Here is a 27,456-nt window from a genome sequence, read left to right on the forward strand (position 1 = left end):
CTTAAACCAAAATTTAAAAAGCCCATTTTTTTGCAGCTGAAACTTGTGTGGTAGAAATTGAAGATACAAATGAACTACGCTATTTTTAAACTGTTACTCATGTGTTTGGGGAAAGGAGAATATGTTTAATGTCATTAATGCTCCCGCAGTGTTTATGAGCGGGAAGCACAAGCCCTGTGCAGAGTTGCACGATATCAGAACCATCCTCCCCACCCACCATCCTTTCAGGATGGAAGAGGTGGACAGAATTTTGGCTTTTATTTATAAACAATTCTTACAATTTTGCTACTATTTCTTCCATACTTTCTCATTAAGGATGCTCGTCTACAAACAGGATTATTTGCCCAGTATTCAGCTGTGCCTACTCCTAAATGAAGCCATAATCCTGTTGTAGCAACATTAAAATTGATGGTTGCAGAAATTATGTTAAAAAGGGGAGTGATGTCCCCCAATAAGGGGAAAAAATTAAGTGTTTCTAAACTGATAGGGTTTTTTTTTTATTTTTCAGTTTTCCATGAGGAGTCAGTACCTCTTTAAATGCCTTATTAGACACAAGTTCGGATTATTTATCTATTTACTGTATATTTAGACTATCTGGGCTTTAGCAAAACAATTAGGAGAAGAACCTGTGGCATTACGCCCCATATTCTTCATAGTAATATTATGATATGATTATGGCATAACTATGATGTATTTTATACAAGATAGGTCATATGAGATATAATTGAAAAGGTTATGATTCACTGAACATGATTATCCTATTTGTATGCCTGTATCATTTTGGTATCTGCAGTTAGGAATATTGTCTATGCATCTGTTACAAATGTGTTTACACCTGGGGAAAGCCCACTAGACAGAAAGCAATCAGTCTAGATGGCTGGCTGGGGAGGGCCATTAGGCAGAACAATAGGTCTTAGAAGATGCTTATCTCCCACCAGGGAGCCTGCCTGTGGAGTCTTCCTGAGGATGGTACAAACAGCCTCTGACTCATGGCTGCTATGGCCCTACAGAGGCATCTGACCAAGTCACCTGGTACTGGACTCCATCATAGAATACCAGTGTTTTTCCACTGGGGGGGGGGGGGGAGGGGAGGGGGAAGATAGCTTAGTGCTTTGAGCATTGGCCTGCTAAACCCAGGGTTGTGAGTTCAATCCTTGAGGGGGCCACCTAGGGATCTGGGGCAAAATGGTCCCTTCCAGTTCTATGATATAGGCACATCTCCATATATTATATTATTTTATTATTATTACTAAACAATTGGAGACAAAGGGTTCCCACCATATGCAAAAGCTATTTAAGGCAGGGGAGTGACATCAGGTTTGTTCTTCACTGACTCCCCGCCCAAGAAAACTGCTGGAAATGCCCGAGAAACAAGGACTGAACTGGGGGAGAAGGGTTGAACCCAGGCTAGAGGGATTTCTAGTCTGTGAAAGGAATACCTGGGGTTTGAAGCTGCAAGCAAGTGTAGCTTGCCCTCAAGAATCTCTGCAAACTGCTTAAATCATCATTTAGTATATTAAGCTTAGATTGTGGTTTTTTTATTTGCTAGGTAATCTGCTTTGATCGGTTTGCTATCCCTTATAATCACTTAAAACCTATCTTTTGTAGTTAATATATTTATTTTTGCTTGGTCTAAAACCAGTGTGTGGAAATCATAATGGGGGTGGGGGAATGGGGGGCAGAAAACTGTTGTATATTTTCCTGCACATTGAGGGAGGTGGGCAAATTTCATGAGCTTGCGCTGTGAAGCGCAAGACAGTATAATTTTGGGTTTACTCTCCAGAGGGGGGTGTACGCCTCGGAAGCTTGTAAGTGCCCTAGCTAAATAGCCTTCCCATGCAGGGGCTGGTTAGAAAGCCTGTTTGCATGTTACTACAGCTGGATAAAAACAACAAGGAGTCCGGTGGCACCTTAAAGACTAACAGATTTATTTGGGCACACGGTTTCGTGGGTAAAAATCCACTTCTTCAGATGCATGGAGTGAAAATTACAGATGCAGGCATTATTATACTGACATATGAAGAGAAGGGAGTTACCTCAAGTGGAGAACTAGTGCTGACAGGGCCAATTCAATCAGGGTGGATGTGGTCCACTCCCAATAACTGATGAGGAGGTGTCAATATCAAGAGAGGGAAAATTGCTTTTGTAGTGAGCCAGCCACTCCCAGTCCCTATTCAAGCCCATATCAATGGTGTTAAATTTGCAAATGAATTTTAGTTCTGCAGTTTCTCTTTGAAGTCTGTTTCTGAAGTTTTTTTGTTCAAGTATGGCTACTTTTAAATCTGTTATAGAATGTCCAGGAAGATTGACGTGTTCTCCTACTGACTTTTGTATGTTACCATCCTGATGTCCGATTTGTGTCCATTTATTCTTTTATGTAGCTGGATGTGTCCCTACCTGTGTGCTGATGAAAGTGTGAAACCGGGAGCTTGTCACAGCATTACAGGGTGAATGGGAGCCCAGGCTGGTGGGTTGGGGGAGTCAGTGGTACCCCAGTCCCAGGCACCTGTCACAGTGCCTACCTCTTTAAGTTGAAGAATGGTGCGCTCAATGTCACCTATACTGGGTGGAGATAGAGCTGTTGCCAATAAAGCTCTTGGTTCCCCCATGTCAAGCAATTTAACCTTTAAGACTGTACTTCCTAATGGACATCGCTGAAAGGAAAAATAAATTGGGAAATGTTAACTTCTGCCATTTGTGGAAAGATAACTCACTTAACTCGCTATATGGAATGTTTCCTTTTATAAAAGACATTTTAGATATATAGACAGCCAAATAAATCTATTAGATAATTGAACTGTATTTCCCACAGTTAAGGATAGATTCTACTTTTGCCAGGCTACCAAACCATTCAAGATAATGAAGTTTTATTGACCTGATATGCCTTCCTCTACAAAGAGAAAATGGTTAACACAACAGGTCTATTTTTCCAGTAGAAGTATCCTGAAAGTATTATTTTACCAGCTTTGTTCTATATTACTAAATATTAGTCAAATTACTAGCTACTACTCCAAAACGTCAATCATTTTTACACTCTTTGAACATGTGAATAACTTTCATTATACATTACCTTTAACAACAATGTAGCCACACTTACCACTTGTATCACTAAATATAGATAAAATCATATTACAAAAATTACATTTGAAAATAATTCTTACCAGCATCTCAGGTACAGCATTCTCCGGTATATAGTTTGTCCAGAAGTCCTTGTGTACAAGCCTATAACAGTACCCTTTGGAAACACGTCCAGCCCGGCCTTTAAATAATACAGCAGATTAAGGCATGGTTTGGCAATGATTTGTAAACTGACAATCTCAGACTTAAACATGTTATACTAAAATTAAGAGATTCATTCTCTCACACACAAAATATTTCACTACAAGACAATGTAGCAAAGCTAACAGACTGAGTAAAACTCAAAGAAGGAAATTCAAATTGAAAATCCCATCTAAAGTCTAATGCCCCATCTTATGCAGCAACTGCAGAATGAATCCTATGAGATCCAAAGTCAGGATCTGGAAGATGGGAGTAAGGACAACTAGTGGTTAGTATGCTAGCCTGGCACTTGGGAGATTTGGACTGAATTTCTTGCTCTGTCACAGATTCATGGAAGATGGGCAAATCACTTCATCTCTGGCCTCAGCGTCCATCCATAAAAATGGGAATAAACGCACTTCCCTGCCTCACCAGGGTGTTGCCAGGATAAATATATTAAAGAGTGTGTGGCAGTCTCAAATATTAGGGTTGCTATAAATACCATAGAAAGATGGGATTATCCAAGAACCCACCTAACCCTTGAAGTGTATGAGCCATACTGAGTACATCTGTTTGTTTTGTATAGTACTATCTGGCTTCATATTATATCACTTTGTGGCAAAATGTGCACAAGTCCTGAACCTGCAGTGAGCAACCTGCAAAGCTCATTGCAGGATCAGCACCTTAGTCTAAGCTTTTTGGAGCTGGGATTTCTTAGGCACGCTTCCTCTATTGTACAGCACCTAGTACACTGATAATTCATGGATTTCATATAATACGAACAGAGTGAACATCGTTTGAAAAAAACCTATGCAGCATGTTAAGTTTCCACATTTATATGCACACAGAACAGGAAATGACAAAGTGTTTCAGTAAGACTTAGGCTCCTAAATCACTTCTGAAAATGGGAGTTAGGCTCCTTAGTCACCTGTGCACTTTTGAAAAATTCACCTTAGAATTTAATCATCCTCCCATCAAAAAAAAAAAAAAAAAAAAACTGTAAGAAAAAAAAATTCTGCTAGAAATTAAGGACTTCATTTCATTCTCCCCTTTGAAAGGAAAAGGGGTTCTGACCTTGCACTGGGATAGAGGGTCTGGTCTGTAAATACCAAATGGAGTTTATGGCTCATTAGGGAAATAAAAGCACATTTGCACAGATCAGAGGGTATCATGCAGGGAGCTGGCCTCCTTTGTTGATACACCTAAACATCATACTCCTGGCAACATGGTTCTCATGAGCCTTGCTATCACAGATTCTCTACTTCTTGAGCATAAAGGATAAGTTAGCTGTGATTGCAGCAGTTTTAATTCCCAGCATGGCTTTTCTCTTGGAAATCTGCAAGATCCAGAGAGGAGCACTAGGACTAATTCTTATCTTGCTACCCTCTCCTGACCAGCATATTACCAGTCATGCAATATGCTCACAGAGAGGTTTGCTGAAAGCTTGAGGGGTGGGAGAATGGTTCAAAGTTCTCTTTTTTAATTATTATTTAATTAAAGCATTCCTATTGATATCTGATTTTGTAAACTAAGACCTAAAACCCAAATGTAGTAATATAGTGCCTAAACTACCTGATGTCCCTGTATATTTTATTTCTGCAGGCTGCAATTAAGCATCTAAGTCTTGTCTATATTTGCATATTTTTGGGAATTCTTCCACAACTGCACCACCAACACTAGTTCAGCTCCACTGGTGGGAGTGCTAGTTTAGGCACTGGTTAGGCACTTTTAATCCCTACACCATTAAAAATTTCTTAAAAGCAATAGTGAAAATTTTCACCAAAAAAAAGGTGATATAGTGGTTACACTTTCTTATTTTTTAATAACAGTGAACTATAACTTCTGATTTTTCCATTATACATGGAACTGACAGGATCAAGATTGTCATGCTGAAAATTACACCAAGCCACTACTGTAGTTTTGGTTGGCTGGAACATACAGTACTGTTCTTCCATTCAGCAAGCCTGCTATTTTTGCAAGCAGAGCAACATTCTAGAACATTCAATTGCCATTCCCCGTGTACAGGAACAGAACTGGCAGACAAAGCAGAGGGACAGTGCAAAATGCATGTAACTATCACACAAATCCAAGGCCCTGGGGCTGTATTGTAGCATCTAAGCAAAATATTTTGTATGTTATCCATGCTGTAGCCTTTGTTTTCAAGAATGTATCAATTTTCCAGGATCAGTATGGAAACACACACTTAAGGTAAGTTTGGCAATGTTTAACCTGAGGAACTCTGTGTCCCATTTTAATAATAGACACTATCACACTTTTGGTGCAAATAAATTTTGCTAAAAAAAGCAAGGCAGTCATTTTAAATTTATCCAGAGAACACAGTGTATGAGTTAAGGAAGGAGTAAATACCTTACTTTAAAAAACAGAATTCTGCATTTAAAAGCAAGTACAATCTAAAGCTACATTATTCTAAAAGTATAATAAGCAATCCTCCCAAGTTTTAGGGTGTTACGCAAGTTTCCATATGAAAAGTACTTCTGAAATAAAAAGAAAAACATTATTCGGGCAGTATGTATCAACATATTTACGAAATCACATTTGAATATCCTGGAACAGTGACAAATCAAATTACCCAAAAGCGACAATAGACCTACACACAAAGGAAAGATAAGTAAAAAAGACCGTTTCACATAAATATTAATGGTGCTAAAAGCCAAGGCACAACTCCTATGCCATATCTAACAAGTTTCTCTGAAGCTTCTTAACATAAGACTATTGTTGCCTTACCTTTCCTCTGATTACAACTAGTCTTAGAAGCCCAACAAAGTCTCAGGCTCTGATAATTAGTGTCTTCATCGCAAACCAGAGTTCTAGTCAAACAGAAATCGATGACTGCAATTTAAAACAAAACAAAAAAATAACACAGTAATTCAAGTATTGCACTGAGGACAATAAAACAAATATTGGTTGATTTTGTGTAGCCATAAAGAATAATCTTAAATGAAAAAAAACCACAATGAATTGAAAGAAAGTGGGCTAAAGCTCTACATACACACAATTACACTTGGAATAGTCTGAATGTCTACAGTAGAATTCCGAACTAGAATTCCAGTGTTTAGTTTGAATTACAACAGAAACTTAGTGCACACTGGATGATATACATACAAAGCAGCCATTTCTGTATTTGGATATCTTATCCTAATACTTCTGTTTTATCTGCTAAATTTCTTTTAAAAATAAAGCACTAACAATGTGAACAAAATAAGTAAATCACTTGTAAGATATAAGATATAATGAGGATGCAGTGTGGAGAATATCCACCAGATTGTGATGTGTATCTTACCTCCTGCAGGGGAATTTGCAGCTCATCCACTACCCTCTTGGTAAGATCCCAAAATCAGCTAGTAATGGAGGAGAGGCGTTACAGCTTCCTCTAGTGAAGACAAGGAGAAGCTTGCTGGAGGGGAAGCTTCCCCTTCGAGCCCTTCCTCCTGTTCTTCCAAAGTTTCTTCCTCCCCCGACTCATGGGCTTTGGACGGTGACATTGTAGGAGACCGTCTGGCAGACTCTCTCTGAGAGACACTAGATTCCCGTGAAGTATAGCATCCCTAGGTGTTGACTCTGTGGGTGTTCTGGGGCTGGAGCACCCATGGAGAAAAATGGTGGGTGCTGAGCACCCACCGGCAGCCCCCCCATCAGCTTCTCCTCTGCCCCCCAAGTGTTTGCCTCCCGCCAGCGGCCCCACCGATGAGCGCCTCCTCAACTCCCTCCCTGCGCCTCCCGCCTGCTGCGATCAGCTGTTTTGCGGCATGCAGGAGGCTTTGGGAGGGATGGGGAGGAGCGAGGGCACGGTGTGCTGGGGGGAGGGACAGAACAAGGCAGGAAGAGGCAGGGTGGGGGTGGAACCTTGGAGGAAGGGGTAGAAAGGGGGACGGGCCTGGGGCAGAGCCAGCAGTTGAGCACCTCCCCCCCCCAAGCACATTGGAAAATGGACACCTATGCTAGAATCTGTATGACCATTGGGGGGAGGTCATGTGGGTGGGAGGTCCCCAAGGATAAAAAATGATTGCGGGTCAGCTCGATGGAACCGAGGAGGTCCCTTGTACTATGATGGTGAGAGGCCAGGGAAATGAGATCCTCCTGGTCACTGTTAGACTCGTCAGTGGGTAAGGATGGTACTGACCAGTGTTTGTGTGTTACATAGCCTAGTGTCGAGAGCGATTCCAGCAGCCAGGATGTGCTCGGAACCAGGGCCCTGGTACCGAGTAATGGGGATTGCAGTTCTTCCCGACTGTCAGGTCACTAGGGTACCGAACTCTTGTTGGCTCACTCGGTGCCGCTGCAGAGGGTCTGTGGTACATGGTCAGTACCAAGGTTTGTAAACATACAGAGTGCTCCATAGACAGGAGCTTTGTCACACCCAGTACTGAAGGTTTACTCGGTGCCGCTCTTTTAAAGACAGTATGTCTCTCTCATTAGGGGATGGTACCACTGCCTCAGAGCCTAAGCTCCTGGTATCTCCAGGTAGTGCGGCAGAGATCACAGTGGAGACCCCCTTCTAGGTACCGCACTTCAGAGCTGCTAGTACCAAGGTGGCAGATCACACTGGGGAACCCCTCTGGATGGCCAACAAATCGATTTGAGGGCTTGGAGCCCTTTTTCCTTGAGCCTTTTGGCAACTCTACCCCCTTTGAAGTTGAAGGTTCTGGGGATGATCTGGGATTGGCACAGAGTCCCATGGCAGCTGAAGTGCCTTCTCATTAGGAGTAATTTTAACTTCAGCTCCCGGTTTTTACAAGACCTCGGCTTTAGCCGTGGGTAGAGGGAACGTTTCTGAGGGATATGGGACCCCCCCAGGCACTGGACACAGTGCGTGTCCGGAATAGACTCCTTGCAGGAGAGGCATCTCTTGAAGCCAGGAGAACCGCGCATGCCCCTGGGACGTCAAGGGACAATTACCCTCTAGCAGTGAAGAATGCAGAAGAGATGTTCTTTCCTCTTTCTTCTCTCCCCCCCCCCTTTTTTTTTTTAAACTGAAAGATGTTAGAATGTCTTCCAGTGGTCTGTCCACTGCACAGACCACTGTTACTTGAACTAATGGATTAACTAATAGCAATAGCAGGCTGTCATCCTGTGTGTGGACCAGCACCCGAGGAAGATTAAACATTTTGCCAGTGGATTTCACAAACCGTTGATGACAGCAAAGGAATGGTGAGACTCAGGAATCTTAGGTTCCATTCCAGGCTGTGAAGGGGAGGGTGGTCTCACTATCAGAGAACCTTATGGCTGTTCTTTTTGGACTCCCCTCCTCCAACGCTTCACCCCTTCATTACCATCCCCTCAAACCTGTCCTTGTCCCAGTCTTGCCTTTCTCTCACCCTTAGTTCCTTGTCCCAGTCCCACTGATCTTGCCAACCCAGTCCCAGTCTCCACTCCTCAGGCTTCTTGTCCCAGTCTCCTTACCTAGCCAGTCCTAGTCTCTGCCTCAAGACTCCCTGTCCAAGTCCCAGTTTTCCTCCACCACTCCCAGTCACTTTCTCCCTCTGACTCCTTGTTCCCATTCTCCTTGCCCAGCCAGTTTCAGTTCTCCCTCTCCCAGCTCCTCATCCCATCCATCTCTCCACCCCTACACCACAGCCTCCAGTCATCAATCAGCTCCCACACATTTTCCCAATACCACTGGCTCCCTGTCCCTTTTCTCTTTCGTTATCCAATCTCAATCATCCACCAAGGAACTAAAATACCTCCCAAGTAACTTTTACATTCTGTGTAGGATGACAGAGGGAAGGACAGTAGGATGGACTTGCTGACTGAAGGATACCTATGCAGATAATCAACTGTCACCACCTCATTCAATTATACTTTTCCTTGGTTTCAGCTATTCAAAGAAACACCTTGTGGGAGCCTATGTCAATCTTTACCCCCATAGATGAAGGACAGCTTGGGATGCCAGGAGCTGGCTTTTATCTTTGTTCAGAACAAGTCTGTATGAATCTAGAAATTTTGTTAATGTCCAAATATTCTGCTATGCTTTATCTATGGAGCGAGCGCTGATTAGAATATATATTTCCTTTCCTACCTCAGAGCTGCTACCAACACTACCACGATGTGTCTGGATACTCTGGGCTGGCTGCAAGTCCAAGTACGAGTTGTAATCAAGTGTTGGTCTCTTAAGCACAGTGAAGATACACCTGTGAGCTGCTAAGATGCGATATGAAGATATGCTTATTTCAAATCTATGGGGGACAGAGTCTCCTCTTCGTTGATAGTTGCTTGTGTTGACCTGAAAGTCTCAATCATAAAGGTGTATCTTCTCATAGCTTAAATGGTTCATGTCTAATGTTGCTATCCACCACATGTAAGCATTTTTCCACAGGACAAAGATTCCTCTAACAGAGTTACTTAAGTTATTATGCCTTAAAGACATACCAATTGATTTTACCTCTTCCACAACAACATCCACAAGCAGCAAAATTATTTCAAGTGTCAGACACGTTTCACAACCACCATCACTACCTAACTCATATACAGCAGAGTAGGTCAATCTTAATTTTTTCTCTCTTTTCCTTGTTACCTTTAAAGAAAATCTGTAAGAGATTCCCTGCTGCTGGGGGAGTGGAAGAGGATGGAAATCTCACTGTCAAAGTTATTATATAATACAGGCAGTGATAAAGGCCTTTTTCAATCAGTGATGGGAGGGACCAAAGTAGGGAAATGCAGGTGAAGTACATATAGGATACACATATTGCTAATTACAATATAGAATACTCACCATATTTTACATCTGGAACTGTTACAGAGCTCTCAGCCATATTTGTAGACAGAATAATCTAGTTCAAGTCCAAAAAGAGAAAAAAAATATGCAAAGAAAAGTTCACCCATCTATATTAATATATGTATTTATATAACTTTCCTTGGTGGGTAGGAAAAATCGTTAATGAAATAGAAATATTATATTTGTGTTTGTGCTCTCTGCCATTTTCCAAAGTGATTTTCATCAGTATTGTGTCTAGACAATAAAAGGTGTCACAGCACTTCGATTTTATTTTTCTAGTGCTTAAAAAAATAAACCAAAGAGTGCTATAGTAAAAAATGTTTTGGAAATAGTTGTTGTAACTTCACAGTACATGTATATTTTATGTTTTTAATTGTACTTCTTCAATAATCTAATAGCACTAGAAATCAAGAAGCTAACAAACATAGGGCTTGATCCAGCATGGAGAACTACTGTCACCCAGAAGCAGGAATCCACATCTGCAGTTCACTTTGCAGGAACAGGGCAATATACAATAATTGGTTTAATTATAACTTCATCAAGTCTATTATAGCCCCTGTCCATTTTTTTCAGCTGTGGCCAGTGATAACGGCCACAGCTATACATTAATTGAAGAAAGCTTTTCTGACCTACCAGAAAAGTGATCAGTTTCTAACTTGAACAAAGCTGGATTGCCTTTATACAGTTGTAGGAGAGGAATAAAATTAAAGAATTAAAGTTGACTTATGTTTGATTAAGGATATATATGTGTTGTAAAGAAGGCCCCAATCAGCAAATAAAAGAAGGCCATGAGAATAAGTAGTGTTACTTGTAGTGTGGGAAGGATGTATGGTTTCCAAAGTAACTAATAAAACAAAGAGCTGCAGTAACAAGACAAAGAAAAATTGTCTTAAAAGAAAGAATCCCAAACCTTCCCACTGTTCTGCTGATAAGCAAAGAGTGGGGGAGAAGATAAGAAAGGAGGCTGTAAAACTTATCTGGATTAAGACTGGAAATAAGGGTGAATTGTCTCAAATTGGATTTTAGCTGAAGTCAGTGATTGGCAATGACATCACTTGTTTGTTAAAGGATATAAAAAGTACACTCTTAAAGCAGTTCATTGCTAATACCTGCCTGACCACGTTGGAGCCGACCAATATGGGTCTAAGCAACCCTGGGTTTAGTCCATTTGTAAGTATCTTGATCAAATGCTTTTGTTACTGTTTGGTTGTAGTAAATTGTATAAAAAGCCTAAATAATAAGCATGTCTAGAGCAGTCATATAAATACCATTTGGCCTTTGGATTTAATAAAGGAATTTATGCTTAAATTAGTGTTTGGTGGTTTCCCAGATCAATATTAATAATTTCAAATATTAGTAATAATTCCACTAACAACGATCTTAGCCTGAGCAGCTAATGTTGCCTATGGCCAAAACTATCTACTTCTTTTATAAGAATTAAGCCATGTTTCAAATACTTGCTTACCTTTCTGTAACCAGGAACTGGAGTCAAAAACACATTATTCTGTTCTTCTAAAGTCACACTTGAATGGAGCAGATATACTTGCAACCTAGAGGAAATGCATCACTGTAACATCTATATAGTGATTCACAGTAGTCAGGGCCATAATTACCCCAAAATATCTTTTGGGACTACAACTCACATAGCTTAAGGATTAATGTTAAAATACTCAACAGAAATTTAATGAAATTAAAACAGAACTGTACATATGAAAATATTTTACCACGTGTTACTCATTTTAACTTGCCTTTTGTGAATCATGCTTGTGAGAAGTTCATGCAGGTAATTCATTTCAGCCAAACCTAGGGGGGAATAAACAGCTGAGTTAAATTAAACATTTTGATGCTCACCCTAAACCAAAGAAGTTAATGATTTTACTCTAAAATGGATTCTCCTCATTTCTGCTTAATTCCTAATTCTGTTTCTATTTCTTTATCCCTTTTCATATACAATTACAACAGATAGGTTAAATAGCAAAGATGCAGTGAAAAGTGACTATAAAATTACATTACAAATAAAATGACAAACACACACCTACACTTACTATATGTGGGACTAGCAGTACTACCCCATAATTAAAGTTGCCTGACACTACACATTATATTTGTTCCCCATGAGAAAGCTATATTTAAAGAAAATTAAAGTTGCAAAGTCAATCACTGAAAATCTAGGATGTGCCAGAATTAAATGTTGCTGTTGTACTACCATCTTTAATTGGATGATCACATAATATTTTTCCACAGGACCTCTGCCTTGTATAGTGCATAGGAGAAACAATGCCCACTGAATGGGTAGCTATTCAATATTTCTTTTTATCCTCACTAATGTTCGGCTCCATTCCTTATTCACACCACATCATCCAAACCCTACATTGAATACTGAATTATTAGTTTCCATATGGGCTTTTCTTTGACCCTCATATCCATAGTGACTGAGTGCCTCACAAACTTAGATATAAATTCATTGTCTTAGCCCCTGTGAGCTAGGGAGGTATCCTCATTTTACAGATGAGGAACTGAAGAATAGAGATAAAGTCCAAAACTGTCAAGTGCCCACTAATTTGGGGTGCCCAAACTGAGATGCCCAGGCCCTGATTTTTCAAAGTTCTTAGCACTTATACCACTTTATATATTCAAGGACAGCTCCCATTTACTTCAGTTGAGACTGCTCAGCACTTCAGCAAATCAAGCCCTAGGTGTCTTAAGTCGACAGGAATGGCATAGTATTTACCAGAGGTGGTTTTTACCAGGTAAAATCATGGTTTTTACCACCTCATGAAAAACTAGTTAGTTCCAGTTTAAGGCATTTTCTATTTTAAAAGCCATTTTATTAATGCATACCACATTACACTTAGTTTTAGTTACATATTCAAATTATGGTTACATAATGCAGTAGATTCATAGATTAATTTAGGGTTGTACAAATAAAAAGTAAAACTGCAGAGGGTATATGTAATTATAATACTGAACACTGGAATATCTGTATACATTTTTGGTTTGGTATTTTCTCCAAGAAGTATTACATGTTATGACTCATATTTCAGTTTTCAACATTATATAAACAAAAGTCAAGAACATCTGATTACATAAAAAGAACAATAATGCAAAGTTGTGGGCTTGAAGCATTGATTAAGTAATCAGAAGCATGCAGAGTTGCCGACTACCAGTCCAGGTGCATTTGGCCATGCAGCATTCTGTAGCAGAAGACCAACTTTCATGTAGTGGATACACTGAGCCTATACCTTGGTTTTGAATGGATGTATCCAAAATTTGAAAATATTTGTTCTGTGCTTGCTGGACACTGATGCAATTATTTTTCCCAGTTTAAAACAGGTTTAAAACAGGTTCAGTATTTACCAGCATCCTCTCCTAAACTAGTTTTTCCTGGAAAATTGCCAACCCTGCAAGTTGGGTGCCCATAAAATAGGGTACCATAATAGGAACTCTGTGGCAGGGGCAGGGATAGAATCCAGTTACCCAGGGTGACAACTGCCATAACCACAAGACCCTCCTTTTTCTCTACCTGCATTCTCTGGGCTCATGCATAATTCACTTTCTAACTTCTGCAACAAATGAGTCAGGGGTCCTATGTACAGCATCTTCATTCACTACACAATCCAGAGATTGAAATCTTTTGAATCGCAGTGTCCTGTGGGCCATGCCTGTGCTGCACATGTCCTCGGGCTCCCTCATCTGAGGGGGCAAAGGGCAGAGTGGCTCCAACCACCCCTCCCCAGTCCCTCACTAATTCAGGGTATGTCTACACTACGAAATTAGGTCGAATTTATAGAAGCCGGTTTTATAGAAATCGGTTGTATACAGCCGATTGTGTGTGTCCCCACATAAAATGCTCTAAGTGCTCTAGTCGGCGGACCGCGTCCACAGTACTGAGGCTAGCGTCGACTTCCGGAGCATTGCACTATGGGTAGCTATCCCACAGTTCCCGCAGTCTCCGCCGCCCATTGGAATTCTGGGTTGAGATCCCAATGCCCGAATGATGCAAAACAGTGTCGCGGGGGGTTCTGGGTACATGTCGTCAGGCCCCTCCCCCTCCGTCAGAGCAACGGCAGACAATAGATTTGCGCCTTTTTACCTGGGTTACCTGTGCAGACAACATACCACGGCAAGCATGGAGCCCGATCAGCTCAGCTCACCGTCACCATATATCATCTGGGTGCCAGCAGACGTGGGACTGCATTGCTACATAGCAGCAGCAGCTAACTGCCTTTTGGCAGTAGACGGTGCAGCATGACTGGTAGCCGTGGGGCTAGCAGCCGTAGGGCTGCATTGCACCAGCCCCTTGCCTTTTGGTAGAAGATGATATATTACGATTGGTATCCATCGTCATCGTACTGCACTGGCTGTCGATCATGGGCACCTGGGCAGACATGCTCAGTCCTATTGAACTGTCTTGACGATGATGGCTATCAGTCGTAGTATGCTATTTTCTGCCAAGCGCCCAGTATTTTCTGCTAAGCACCCAGAAGAGGCCGAGGGCGATCTGGGTGCTGGCAGACGTGGGGCTGGCAGACGTGGGGCTGTATTGCTACACAGCAGCAGCCCCTTGCCTTTTGGTAGAAGATGGTATATTACGACTGGTATCCATCGTCATCATACTGCAGTGGCTATCAGTCATGCTGCACCGTCAGCTGCAAGCTTAAGATGTAAAAAATAGATGGACCAGATTTGTTCTGTATTCATTAGCTTCCCCCTCCGTCCGTGAAATCAACGGCCTGCTAAACCCAGGGTTTTGAGTTCAATCTTTGGGGGGGGCCATTCTGTGTGACAGTTGTTTGGGTTTCTCCCTCATGGACAGCCACCTTTGTTGATTTTAATTCCCTGTACCTGTACGCCATGTCGTCACTCGCCCCTCCCTCCCTCCTTCATTCCCCTGGTCCGTCAGATACTAGTTTCACGCCTTTTTTCAGAACAAGCGCCATAACTAGCACTGGGATCATGGAGCCCGCTCAGATCACCGCGGCAATTATGAGCACTATGAACACCACGCGCATTGTCCTGGAGTATATGCAGAGCCAGGACTTGCCAAAGCAAAACCAGGACCAGCCGAGGAGGCGATTGCAGCGCGGCGACGAGAGTGATGAGGAAATTGACATGGACATAGACCTCTCACAAGGCACAGGCCCCAGCAATGTGGAAATCATGGTGTTACTGGGGCAGGTTCATGCCGTGGAACACCGATTCTGGGCCCGGGAAACAAGCACAGACTGGTGGGACCGCATCGTGCTGCAGGTGTGGGACGATTCCCAGTGGCTGCGAAACTTTCGCATGCGTAAGGGCACTTTCATGGAACTTTGTGACTTGCTTTCCCCTGCCCTGAAGCGCCAGAATACCAGGATGAGAGCAGCCCTCACAGTTGAGAAGCGAGTGGCGATAGCCCTGTGGAAGCTTGCAACGCCAGACAGCTACCGGTCAGTCGGGAATCAATTTGGAGTGGGCAAATCTACTGTGGGGGCTGCTATGATCCAAGTTGCCAGGGCAATGAAAGACCTGGTGATATCAAGGGTAGTGACTCTGGGAAACGTGCAGGCCATAGTGGATGGCTTTGCTGCAATGGGATTCCCAAACTGTGGTGGGGCCATAGATGGAACCCATATCCCTATCTTGGCACCGGAGCACCAAGCCACCGAGTACATAAACCGCAAGGGGTACTTTTCAATGCTGCTGCAAGCCCTGGTGGATCACAAGGGACGTTTCACCAACATCAACGTGGGATGGCCGGGAAAGGTACATGATGCTCGCATCTTCAGGCACTCTGCTCTGTTTCGAAAGCTGGAGGAAGGGACTTTCTTCCCGGACCAGAAAGTAACCGTTGGGGATGTTGAAATGCCTATCGTGATCCTTGGGGACCCAGCCTACCCCTTAATGCCATGGCTCATGAAGCCGTACACAGGCAGCCTGGACAGGAGTCAGGACCTGTTCAACTACAGGCTGAGCAAGTGCCGAATGGTGGTGGAATGTGCATTTGGACGTTTAAAAGCGCGCTGGCGCAGCTTACTGACTCGCTCAGACCTCAGCGAAAAGAATATCCCCATTGTTATTGCTGCTTGCTGTGCGCTCCACAATATCTGTGAGAGTAAGGGGGAGACATTTATGGCGGGGTGGGAGGTTGAGGCAAATCGCCTGGCCGCTGATTACGCGCAGCCAGACACCAGGGCGGTTAGAGGAGCACAGCAGGGCGCGGTGCGCATCAGAGAAGCTTTGAAAACGAGTTTTGTGACTGGCCAGGCTACGGTGTGAAACTTCTGTTTGTTACTCCTTGATGAACCCTCCGCCCCCCCCCCAACCCGGTTCACTCTACTTCCCTGTAAGCCAACCACTCCACCCTCCCCTCCCCCCTTCGAGCACCGCCGGCAGAAGCAATAAAGTCATTGTTACTTCACATTCATGCATTCTTTATTAATTCATCACACAACTAGGGGGATAATTGCCAAGGTATCCCGGGATGGGTGGGGGAGGAGGGAAGGAAAAGGACACACTGCAGTTTAAAACTTTAACTCTTATTGAAGGCCAGCCTTCTGATGCTAGGGCAATCATCTGGGGTGGAGTGACTGGGTGGCCGGAGGCCCCCCCACCGTGTTCTTGGGCGTCTGGGTGAGGAGGCTATGGAACTTGGGGAGGAGGGCTGTTGGTTACACAGGGGCTGTAGCGGCGGTCTCTGCTCCTGCTGCCTTTCCTGCAGCTCAACCATACGCTGGAGCATATCAGTTTGATGCTCCAGCAGCCGGAGCATCGACTCTTGCCTTCTGTCTGCATGCTGACGCCACCTATCATCTTCAGCCCGCAACTTCCTCTGTTCATCCCGCGATTCAGCCCGCCACCTCTCCTCTCGTTCATATTGTGCTTTTCTGTAGTCTGACATTGACTGCCTCCACGCATTCTGCTGTGCTCTGTCAGCGTGGGAGGACATCTGGAGTTCCGTGAACATATCATCCCGCGTCCTCAGTTTTCTCTTTCTAATCTTCACTAGCCTCTGTGAAGGAGAAACATTTGCAGCTGGTGGAGGAGAAGGGAGAGGTGGTTAAAAAAGACACATTTTAGAGAACAATGAGTACACTCTTTCACGTTAAATTTTGCTGTTCACATTACACAGCACATGTGCTTTCATTACAAGGTCGCATTTTTCCTCTTATATTGAGGGCCTGCCGGTTTGGTGTGAGAGATCACTCACGCAGTGCCAGGCCACAGATTTCGGCTTGCAGGCAGCCATGGTAAGACACAGTCTTTTGGCTTTTTTAACCTTCTTAACATGTGGGAATGGTTTCAAACAGTAGCGCTCTCATTTCCCATACCAAGCACCCGTTGGGTTGGCCATTTAAAATGGGTTTGCAATGTAAAATGAGGGGCTGCGGTTTCCGGGTTAACATGCAGCACATACCCAACTAACTCCCCTCCCCCCCACACCCAATTCTCTGGGATGATCACTTCACCCCTCCCCCCCACCGCGTGGCTAACAGCGGGGAATATTTCTGTTCAGCAGAGCAGGAACGGGCACCTCTGAATGTCCCCCCTTAATAAAATCGCCCCATTTCAACCAGGTGACCGTGAATGATATCACTCTCCTAAGGATAACAAAGAGCGATAAGGAATGGATGTTGTCTGCATGCCAGCAAACACCGGGACCATACGCTGCCATGCTTTGTTATGCAATGATTCCAGACTACGTGCTACTGGCCTGGCGTGGTAAAGTGTCCTACCATGGCGGACGGGATAAGGCATCCCTCCCCAGAAACCTTTTGCAAAGGCTTTGGGAGTACACGAAGGAGAGTTTTCTGGAGATGTCCCTGGAGGATTTCCGCTCCATCCCCATACACGTTAACAGGCTTTTCCAGTAGCTGTACTGGCCGCGATTGCCAGGGCAAATTAATCATTAATCATTAAACACGCTTGCTTTTAAACCATGTGTAATATTTACAAAGGTACACTCACCAGAGGTCCCCTGTGCGCCCTCAGGGTCTGGGAGCACGCCTTGGGTGAGTTCGGGGGTTACTGGTTCTAGGTCCAGGGTGATAAACATATCCTGGCTGTTGGGGAAACCGGTTTCTCCGCTTCCTTGCTGCTGTGAGCTATCTACATTATCTCCATCCTCATCTTCCTCGTACCCCGAACCCGCTTCCCTGTGTGTTTCTCCAGTGAGGGAGTCATAGCACACGGTTGGGGTAGTGGTGGCTGCACCCCCTAGAATGGCATGCAGCTCCGCGTAGAAGCGGCATGTTTGCGGCTCTGCCCCAGACCTTCCGTTTGCCTCTCTGGCTTTGTGGTAGGCTTGCCTTAGCTCCTTAATTTTCACGCGGCACTGCCGTGCGTCCCTGTTATGGCCTCTGTCCTTCATGGCCTTGGAGACCTTTTCTAATATTTTGCCATTTCGTTTACTGCTACGGAGTTCAGCTAGCACTGATTCATCTCCCCATATGGCGAGCAGATCCCGTACCTCCCGTTCGGTCCATGATGGAGCTCTTTTGCGATCCTGGGACTCCATCACGGTTACCTGTGCTGATGAGCTCTGCGTGGTCACCTGTGCTCTCCACGCTGAGCAAACAGGAAATGAAATTCAAACGTTCGCGGGGCTTTTCCTGTCTACCTGGTCAGTGCATCTGAGTTGAGAGTGCTGTCCAGAGCGGTCACAATGAAGCACTGTGGGATAGCTCCCGGAGGCCAATAACGTCGAATTCCGTCCACACTACCCCAATTCCAACCCGCTAAGGCCGATTTTATCGCTAATCCCCTCGTCGGAGGTGGAGTAAAGAAACCGGTTTAAAGGGCCCTTTAAGTCGAAAGAAAGGGCTTCGTCGTGTGAACGTGTCCAGGCTTAATTCGATTTAACGCTGCTAAAGTCGACCTAAACTCTTAGTGTAGACCAGGCCTCAGAGTCACAGACACAGAGAAATCCCCCCAAAATGGGGATTCAAGCCGAGTTGTGGGACCCACACTGACGAGATCTTGAAGAACCACAGTTCCTGTAAAGGTAAGTAACCGTTCTCTCTTCTCAGTGTGAATCCCACTCTAGCTGACTGACAAGCAGCACTGCATCTGGCAAGTGAAATTCAGGAGTCCTGACTGACCTAACTGAACAGAGATTGTAATATTGCTCACCCAAACTTGGCATCTGATCTTGCAGCTAGGTCAAGGGCATAGCATTTAACAACAGTCAGAGAGTTACTCCATGTGGCTGCCTTAGAGTTTTCAGATATGGGAGGTTTCTGCTCTAGAGGAGTGAGCATTAACATTGAATGGGAGAGGTATAGCTAACTGTTTGGTAGCAGATTGTTATGCACTGCATAATCCATTTTGATATCCTCTGAGAGGAGATGACTTTCCAAGCACCAGAAATGGCCATGAAGAACTGCGAAGACAGTCTGAAAGGCTCTCCTCTTTCAATATAGTATACTCAGTCCCTTGAAACATCCTGTGTGTGGAGCTTTTTCTCTCCTAAGGAGGTTTAGGGAAGAACACAGACGAGTTAATCGACTGATTCAAATGGAATTCCAAGACTACTTTGGGGATAAGCATCAGATGAAATCTGAACACCGTTATCTTTGAAGAATTTTATTATGGATTCTGTGATATGTCGTTGAGTATCATAGGTGTGCCTGCCATTTAGGACCGCTGAAGGAAACAGGATCCTCTGTCCTAGGTTGGGACTGCTATAAATGGGTATGTAAACCCACCCAGAAATTAGAACTATGTGTGCAGAAGGCTTTACTGGGTATTGTTTGACCAGAAAAGCATATAAGAAAGAGACAGCAGAATCCGAAGCAGCAGCAAGAGAAAGCAAAGCAGAAAGTAGCAGAAGGCTGGTAATGTGGCCCTGAGAGAAAACTAAAAGCTTTTTGGGTGTAACAAGCTGGCTGAAAAGACGGGCTTGTAAAACCAAACAAAGGAACAGTCTCCTGTTTGGTTCCTCCTGTATTCAGGGAAACAAGACTTTGTACATTCTTTGTAAATAAACAAGATTGCACTAAAGGAATACCTAACTCCATCATCAATTTCATCTTGTAATTGGAATAACCCACAACACACTGAATTGGATAACCCCTTGGGACAAAAGGGGTAACACTGAGTAGGGTTTGGGAGGGCGTCAGATGTACGTTTCAGAGGGGTAGCCGTGTTAGTCTGGATCTGTAAAAAGCAACAAAGAGTCCCGTGGCACCTTATAGACTAACAAATGTATTGGAGCATAAGCTTTCGTGGGTGAATACCCACTTCGTCAGACGCATGTCAGATGTAAGTTTGAGTTTGCTGGCCCTCCTAGCAGATGTTACAGCAGTGTATGTTGTATTTCAAAAGTGGCTCAAAAGAAGATACCATAAGGTTCACAAGAATTATGTTGAGATCCCATGCACGAGGAGGATTCTCTGACCAGTGGGTAAATATATAACTATGCATTCAGGAATATTGATATTGTGGGATGTGAGGAGACTGAGCAGGACTGAACAGGTGGATAGCAGGCAGAGATCATGTCAAGATCATGGAGATCTTGATGGAACTGAATGAAAGCTCAGAGTGTTTCAAATGCAGGAAGTAGTCATGCATCTTTGGTATAGGAGCCTGTACTGGGTCACAACCATTTTGACCTGCCCAGACTGAAAATCTCTCATTTTTTTTAATTAAATTAAATTAAATTAAATTAAATTAATGGAGATATCCTATCTCCTAGAACTGGAAGGGACCTTGAAAGGTCATTGAGTCCAGCCCCCTGCCTTCACTAGCAGGACCAAATACTGATTTTGCCCCAGATCCCTAAGTGGCCCCCTCAAGGATTGAACTCACAACGCTGGGTTTAGCAGGCCAATGCTCAAACCACTGAGCTATCCCTCCCCCAATTTTGAGAAAGTCCTTATTGGCGAAGGCCTGTTTTACATGAGGATTTCTTGGACCTGGCAGGAGCACTCAACAAGCCAATACCCAAGGCTGTCAGATGTAGTGATTTCATGGCTGGGTGCAGTATCTAATTCTAGTTCTGCAATATTATATCCAGACAGTCTGGAAGTGGAATGAGAGGCTAAACGGCCCTCTACAGATGTGTGTTAGCCAGAATTGTCTTGGCCAGTAAGGAGTTCTTAGGGTTAGTGTGGCTCTGTCCTGTCTCCTCTGCAAATCAGGGGAATTGATAGGAAAGCCTTCACAAGGCCTTGATTCCATGGTAGGATGAAAGTGTCTTGTAATGAACCTCCGGGCCACTTTGGTGGTGAACAAGTCTACTAAGGGAATTCCTCACAAATGAAATACTGTGTTGATAATCGACCTCCACAGTGATCACTTGTGACAGACTGTCTGCTCAAGAAGTTCACTAGATTGTTAGTGAACAGGAGCTAGCAAACAAACAGGAGTTTTATGAGGGAGTTCTCTACATGGAGAAGGAGGGACTACATGACTACCCCCTTCCCATTAGTGAATGCTAACGGGAAGGGGGTAGGTTTAGCAGATAAAATAAAAAAAGAACAAGTTAAAAATCACTTAGAAAAGTTAGATGCCTGCAAGTCACCAGGGCCTGATGAAATGCACCCTAGAATACTCAAGGAGCTAATAGAGGAGGTATCTGAGCCTCTAGCTATTATCTTTGGAAAATCATGAGAGACAGGAGAGATTCCAGAAAACTGGAAAAGGGCAAATATAGTGCCCATCTATAAAAAGGGAAATAAAAATAACCCAGGAAACTACAGACCAGTTAGTTTAACTTCAGTGCCAGGGAAGATAATGGAGCAAGTAATTAAGGAAATCATCTGCAAACACTTGGTGGTAAGGTGATAGGGAATAGCCAGCATGTATTTGTAAAGAACAAATCGTGTCAAACCAATCTGATAGCTTTCTTTGATAGTATAACAAGTCTTGTGGATAAGAGAGAAGCTGTGGATGTGGTATACCTAGACTTTAGTAAGGCATTTGATACGGTCTCGCATGATATTCTTATGGATAAACTAGGCAAATACAATTTAGATGGGGCTACTATAAGGTGAGTGCATAACTGGCTGGATAACCGTACTCAGAGAGTTGTTATTAATGGTTCCCAATCCTGCTGGAAAGGTTTAACAAGTGGGGTTCCGCAGGGGTCTGTTTTGGGACCGGCTCTGTTCAATATCTTCATCAACAACTTAAATATTGGCATAGAAAGTACGCTTATTAAGTTTGCAGATGATACCAAACTGGGAGGGATTGCAACTGCTTTGGACGACAGGGTCATAATTCAAAATGATCTGGACAAATTGGAGAAATGGTCTGAGGTAAACAGGATGAAGTTTAACAAAGACAAATGCAAAGTGCTCCACTTAGGAAGGAACAATCAGTTTCACACATACAGAATGGGAAGAGACTGTCTAGGAAGGAGTACGGCAGAAAGGGATCTAGGGGTTATAGTGGACCACAAGCTAAATATGAGTCAACAGTGTGATGCTGTTGCAAAAAAAGCAAACATGATTCTGGGATGTATTAACAGGTGTGTTGTGAGCAAGACACGAGAAGTCATTCTTCCGCTCTACTCTGCGCTGGTTAGGCCTCAACTGGAGTATTGTGTCCAGTTCTGGGCACTGCATTTCAAGAAAGATGTGGAGAAATTGGAGAGGGTCCAGAGAAGAGCAACAAGAATGATTAAAGGTCTTGAGAACATGACCTATGAAGGAAGGCTGAAAGAATTGGGTTTGTTTAGTTTGGAAAAGAGAAGACGGAGAGGGGACATGATAGCAGTTTTCAGGTATCTAAAAGGGTGTCATAAGGAGGAGGGAGAAAACTTGTTCACCTTAGCCTCTAAGGATAGAACAAGAAGCAATGGGCTTAAACTGCAGCAAGGGAGGTTTAGGTTGGACATGAGGAAAAAGTTCCTGTCAGGGTGGTTAAACACTGGAATAAATTGCCTAGGGAGGTTGTGGAATCTCCATCTCTGGAGATATTTAAGAGTAGGTTAGATAAATGTCTATCAGGGATGGTCTAGACAGTATTTGGTCCTGCCATGAGGGCAAGGGACTGGACTTGATGACCTCTCGAGGTCCCTTCCAGTCCTAGAATCTATGAATCTATGACCTTTGGGTGAGTTTATTATCTGTTTGTTATGTGCCTGCTTGCCTGAAGTTTATAGCGTGGTCTCCTTGGTGGTCTGTGTGCTGACCCTACCAGTCTGCTAGGCAAGGCTGTGAGCTTCCCGGCAAAGCTCTAGCCTGCCATCCTTGAATCCCTAATTCCTTTAGACTCCCTTGACAAGAGGCTGGGGCTAACTCAGGGAAAACAGGGATTTTTAAAGCCAGCTCGAAAGCAACCAGAGGAGCGAGTGAACAGGGGAGTTTTGTGAGGGAGCACGACAGCCAGATACACCAAATAAACATTCGTTACACTTAGGCCAATAACCCCAACCCCCCAAAACATACCCAAAGTACAATCAAACAAAACCTCTGCAAGAGTAAACATCATACAGGCAGGGGTCCAGCAGCAGAGGGTTGGGGGTGGCTACTTGACTTATTGCACTGAATGCAGCATGTATGATTACCTGCCTTGTGGGCAGGTGGCAGGTGTGCACATTCAATGCAACCAGCTCATGGCCCTCAGGAATCGAGTATGGGCTCTTGAAACCAGAGTGGCTAAACTGAAGGGGCTAAGGAAGACAGAGATAAATAGACAAGACTTTCTAGGACACAGCAGAGCGGTCCCACCCCTAGTCTGACAGCCTCTGTGCTGTTGAGGAGGATGAAAGTCTCGAGGAAAGAGAACATCAAGCTGGAGCAAAAGAAAAAAATCCTATAGTTGGGACTCTCCTTCCAGAAGATGTCATGGTATCGTCTTGCACTCAGGATACCTCTTTGGAGGAAGTGACCTGTTATTAGGAAGAGACAGGTAATAGTAATGGAAGATTTGATTATTAGAAATACAGATAATTGGGTTTATGATGACCAGGAGAAATGCATGGTAAATTGTCTGCTGAGTGCGAAGGTTGCGGACCTCGAGACATCTAGAAAAACTTATTATATTATATTATATTATTATTAACTTATGTACAGTGCAGGGGAGGACCTGGTGGTCATAGTACATATAGGTACCAATATAATAGGAAAAAGCAGGAGAGAGGTCCTGTAGGGCAAATTTAGGCTGCTATGTAAGAGTTTAAAGTCCAGGACCTCCATGGTAGCATTCTCTGAAATGCTTCCAGTTACACAGGCAGAACTGCGGGGTCTCAATGCGTGGATGAGACGATGGTTTATTAGAAACAGAGGAGCACATACAGGAAGGATGGACACCACCTAAACTAAAATGGAACCAGATGACTGGAATATAAGACTAAAAAGGTCACAGAGGAGTTTTAAAACTAAGGGTTGGGGGAAAGGCAACAGCTGAGGAGGAGCACATGGTTTGGACAGAGACATCCCTTAGGAAGGATTTATTAAAGGGGATAGACTCACAGAACTGGAAGGGACCTCGAGAGTCTTCTAGTCCAGTCCCCTGCACGCAAGACAGGACTAAGTATTATCTAGACCATCCCTGACAGGTGATTGGAGATTTTTAAGAGCAGGTTAGACAATGACAGAGATTCCATAACCTCCCTAGGCAATTTATTCCAGTGCTTAACTACCCTGACAGTTAGGAAGTTTTTCCTAATGTCCAACCTAACCCTCCCTTGTTGCAATTTAAGCCTATGGCTTCTCGTCCTATCCTCAGAGGTTAATGAGAACAATTTTTCTCCCTCCTCCTTGTAACAACCTTTAATGTACTTGAAAACTTGTGTGTCCGCCCCTGCAGTCTTCTCTTCTCCAGATTAAACAAACCCAATTCTTTCAATCTCACAGAACTGGGTGATTTGGCAACAAAGGGGCAGATGAAATTCAGTGTTGATAAAGGCAAAATAATGTACATTGGAAAACTTAATCCCAACTATACATACAAAATGATGGGGTCTAAATGAGCTGTTACCACTTACGAACCAGGTCTTGGAGTTATCATGGCTAGCTCTCTGAAAATATCTGCTCAGTGTGCAGCGGCAGGCAAAAAGCTAACAGAATGCAGGAACCATTAGGGAAGGGATAGATAATAAGACAGAAAAATATCATAATGCCTCTATATAAATCCATGGTATACCCACACCTTGAAAACTGTGTACAGTTCTGGTTGCCCCATCTCAGAAAAGATATATTGGAATTGGAAAAGGTACAAAGAAAGGCAACAAAAATGATTAGCGGTGTGGAACAGCTTCCATATGACGAGAGATTAAAAAGACAGATTGTTCCAGAGGACATGCTTCTATGCTGATGACATTCATCAAAAAAATAATGTGTTAATTAAATTTGTGACTGAACTCCTTGGGGGAGAATTGTATGTATTGTGACTAAGTTCCTCCTCTACCTTGGTGGGTCCTGTGCGTCCTGGCGGATTTACTCGCCTCAGAGGTTCACGGCAGCCCTCAGTTTGGCCACTTTTGCTAGAAGCTCAAATCTGACATTCACTCAGCTAACCTCATCACTGGCCAGCATGGGGGAAAGGGAGAACGATCTCCGCAGTCTCTGTTGTCCCACCTAGTGGGTCGGGGACAGGCCAGATCCCTTTCCAAATTAGACCTTCCCCTCTGGTGTCTCACAGATCAGGTCAACTCCTCCTGTGTCAGATGGGGAGTTTGGGGGGAACCCGGGCCCGCCCTCTACTCCAGGTTCCAGCTCAGGGCCCTGTGGATAGCAGTTGTCTACAATGTCTCCTGTAACAGCTGCGTGACAGTTACAACTCCCTGGGCCACTTCCCCATGGCCTCCCCCCAGCACCTTCTTTATCCTCAATGCAGGACCTTCCTTCCTGATGCCTGATAACGCTTGTACTCCTCAGTCCTCCAGCAACACATCCTCTCACTCGCAGCTCCTTACACTCCCCTCACTAACTGAAGTGAGGTCCTTTTTAAACCAGGTGCCCTGATTAGCCTGCCTGTCTTAACTGATTCTAGTAGCTTCTTAATTGGCACCAGGTGTCCTAATTAGCCTAACTGCCTTAATTGGTTCCAGCAAGTTCCTGATTGTTCTGGAACAGCCCCTGTTATCTTACCCAGGGAAAAGGGAATCGCTTAATCTAGGCCTAATGTCTCTACCTTCGATCACTCTCCTGTAGCCATCTGGCCTGACCCCATCACAGTATCCTGCTCTGTAGTTTTACAAACATTCTGCCATGTATTTCATGTTATAGTAGTCTCAGATAACGACTCAGCAGATGTAGTTCGATTTAAGAACACTTTCACTGCAGATTTGACAAAACACAAAGAAGGTACCAATGTGAGATTTCTAAAGGTAGCTACAGCACTCGACGCGAGGTTTAAGAATCTGAAGTGCCTTCCAAAATCTGAGAGGGACGTGGGGTGACCAGATGTCCCGATTTTATAGGGACAGTCCCGATTTTTAGGTCTTTTTCTTATATAGGCTCCTATTACCTCCCACCCCCTATCCCGATTTTTCACACTTGCTGACTGGTCACCCTAGTCAAGGACAAGTTTTGCAGCATGCTTTCAGAAGTCTTAAAAGAGCAACACTCCGATGCGGAAACTACAGAAGCCAAACCATCAAGAAGGAAAATCAACTTTCTGTTGGTGGCATCTGACTCAAATGATGAAAATGAAAATACATCAGTCCACACTGCTTTGGATCATTATTGAGCAGAACCCATCATCAGCATGGACGCATGTCCTCTGGAATGGTGGTCGAAGCATGAAGGGGCATACAAATGTTTAGCATATCTGGCATGTAAATACCTTGCAACACTGGCTACAACATGCCATGCAAATTCCTGTTCTCACTTTCAGGTGACATTGTAAATAAGAAGCAGGCAGCATTATCTCCCATAAATGTAAACAAACTTATTTGTCTTAGAACCATAGAATATTAGGGTTGGAAGAGACCTCAGGGGGTCATCTAGTCCAATCCCCTGCTCAAAGCAGGACCAACACCAAAGCCACGGCTTTGTCAAGCTGGGCCTTAAAAACCTCTAAGGATGGAGATTCCACCACCTCCCCAGGTAACCCATTCCAGTGCTTCACCACCCTCCTAATGAAATAGTGCTTCCTAATATCCAACCGAGACCTCCCCCACTGCAACTTGAGACCACTGCTTCTTGTTCTGTCATCTCCTACCACTGAGAACAGCCGAGCTACATTCTCTTTGGAACCCCCCTTCAGGTAGTTGAAGGCTGCTATCAAATCCCCCCCTCACTCTTCTTTTCTGCAGACGAAATAACCCTAGTTCCCTCAGCCTCTCCTCGTAAGTCATGTGCCCCAGCCCCCTAATCATTTTCATTGCCCTCCACTGGACTCTCTCCAATTTGTCCACATCCCTTCTGTAGTGGGGGACCAAAACTGGACGCAATAATCCAGATGTGGCCTCACCAGTGCCGAATAGAGGGGAATAATCACTTCCCTCGATCTGCTAGCAATGCTCCTACTAATACAGCCCAATATGCCGTTGGCCTTCCTGGCAACAAGGGCACACTGCTGACTCATATCCA

General features: G+C 43.9%; 1 protein-coding gene across 1 annotated transcript in view; it reads right to left on the reverse strand.

The window, feature by feature from the left end:
* The window catches only part of TDRD9 (tudor domain containing 9), a 176,838-nt gene that overhangs the window by 61,543 nt on the left and 87,839 nt on the right, over positions 1-27,456 (reverse strand). The window contains exons 10-15 of the mRNA XM_065403724.1: positions 11,740-11,794; positions 11,457-11,541; positions 9,989-10,046; positions 6,004-6,108; positions 3,162-3,259; positions 2,523-2,654 (exon numbers count right to left, since the gene is read on the reverse strand). Coding sequence (XP_065259796.1) covers positions 2,523-2,654; positions 3,162-3,259; positions 6,004-6,108; positions 9,989-10,046; positions 11,457-11,541; positions 11,740-11,794 — 533 coding nt within the window. The remainder of the gene's footprint in view (positions 1-2,522; positions 2,655-3,161; positions 3,260-6,003; positions 6,109-9,988; positions 10,047-11,456; positions 11,542-11,739; positions 11,795-27,456) is intronic.

Source organism: Emys orbicularis, chromosome 4, assembly GCF_028017835.1.
Source record: "Emys orbicularis isolate rEmyOrb1 chromosome 4, rEmyOrb1.hap1, whole genome shotgun sequence".
NCBI lineage: Eukaryota > Metazoa > Chordata > Testudines > Emydidae > Emys > Emys orbicularis.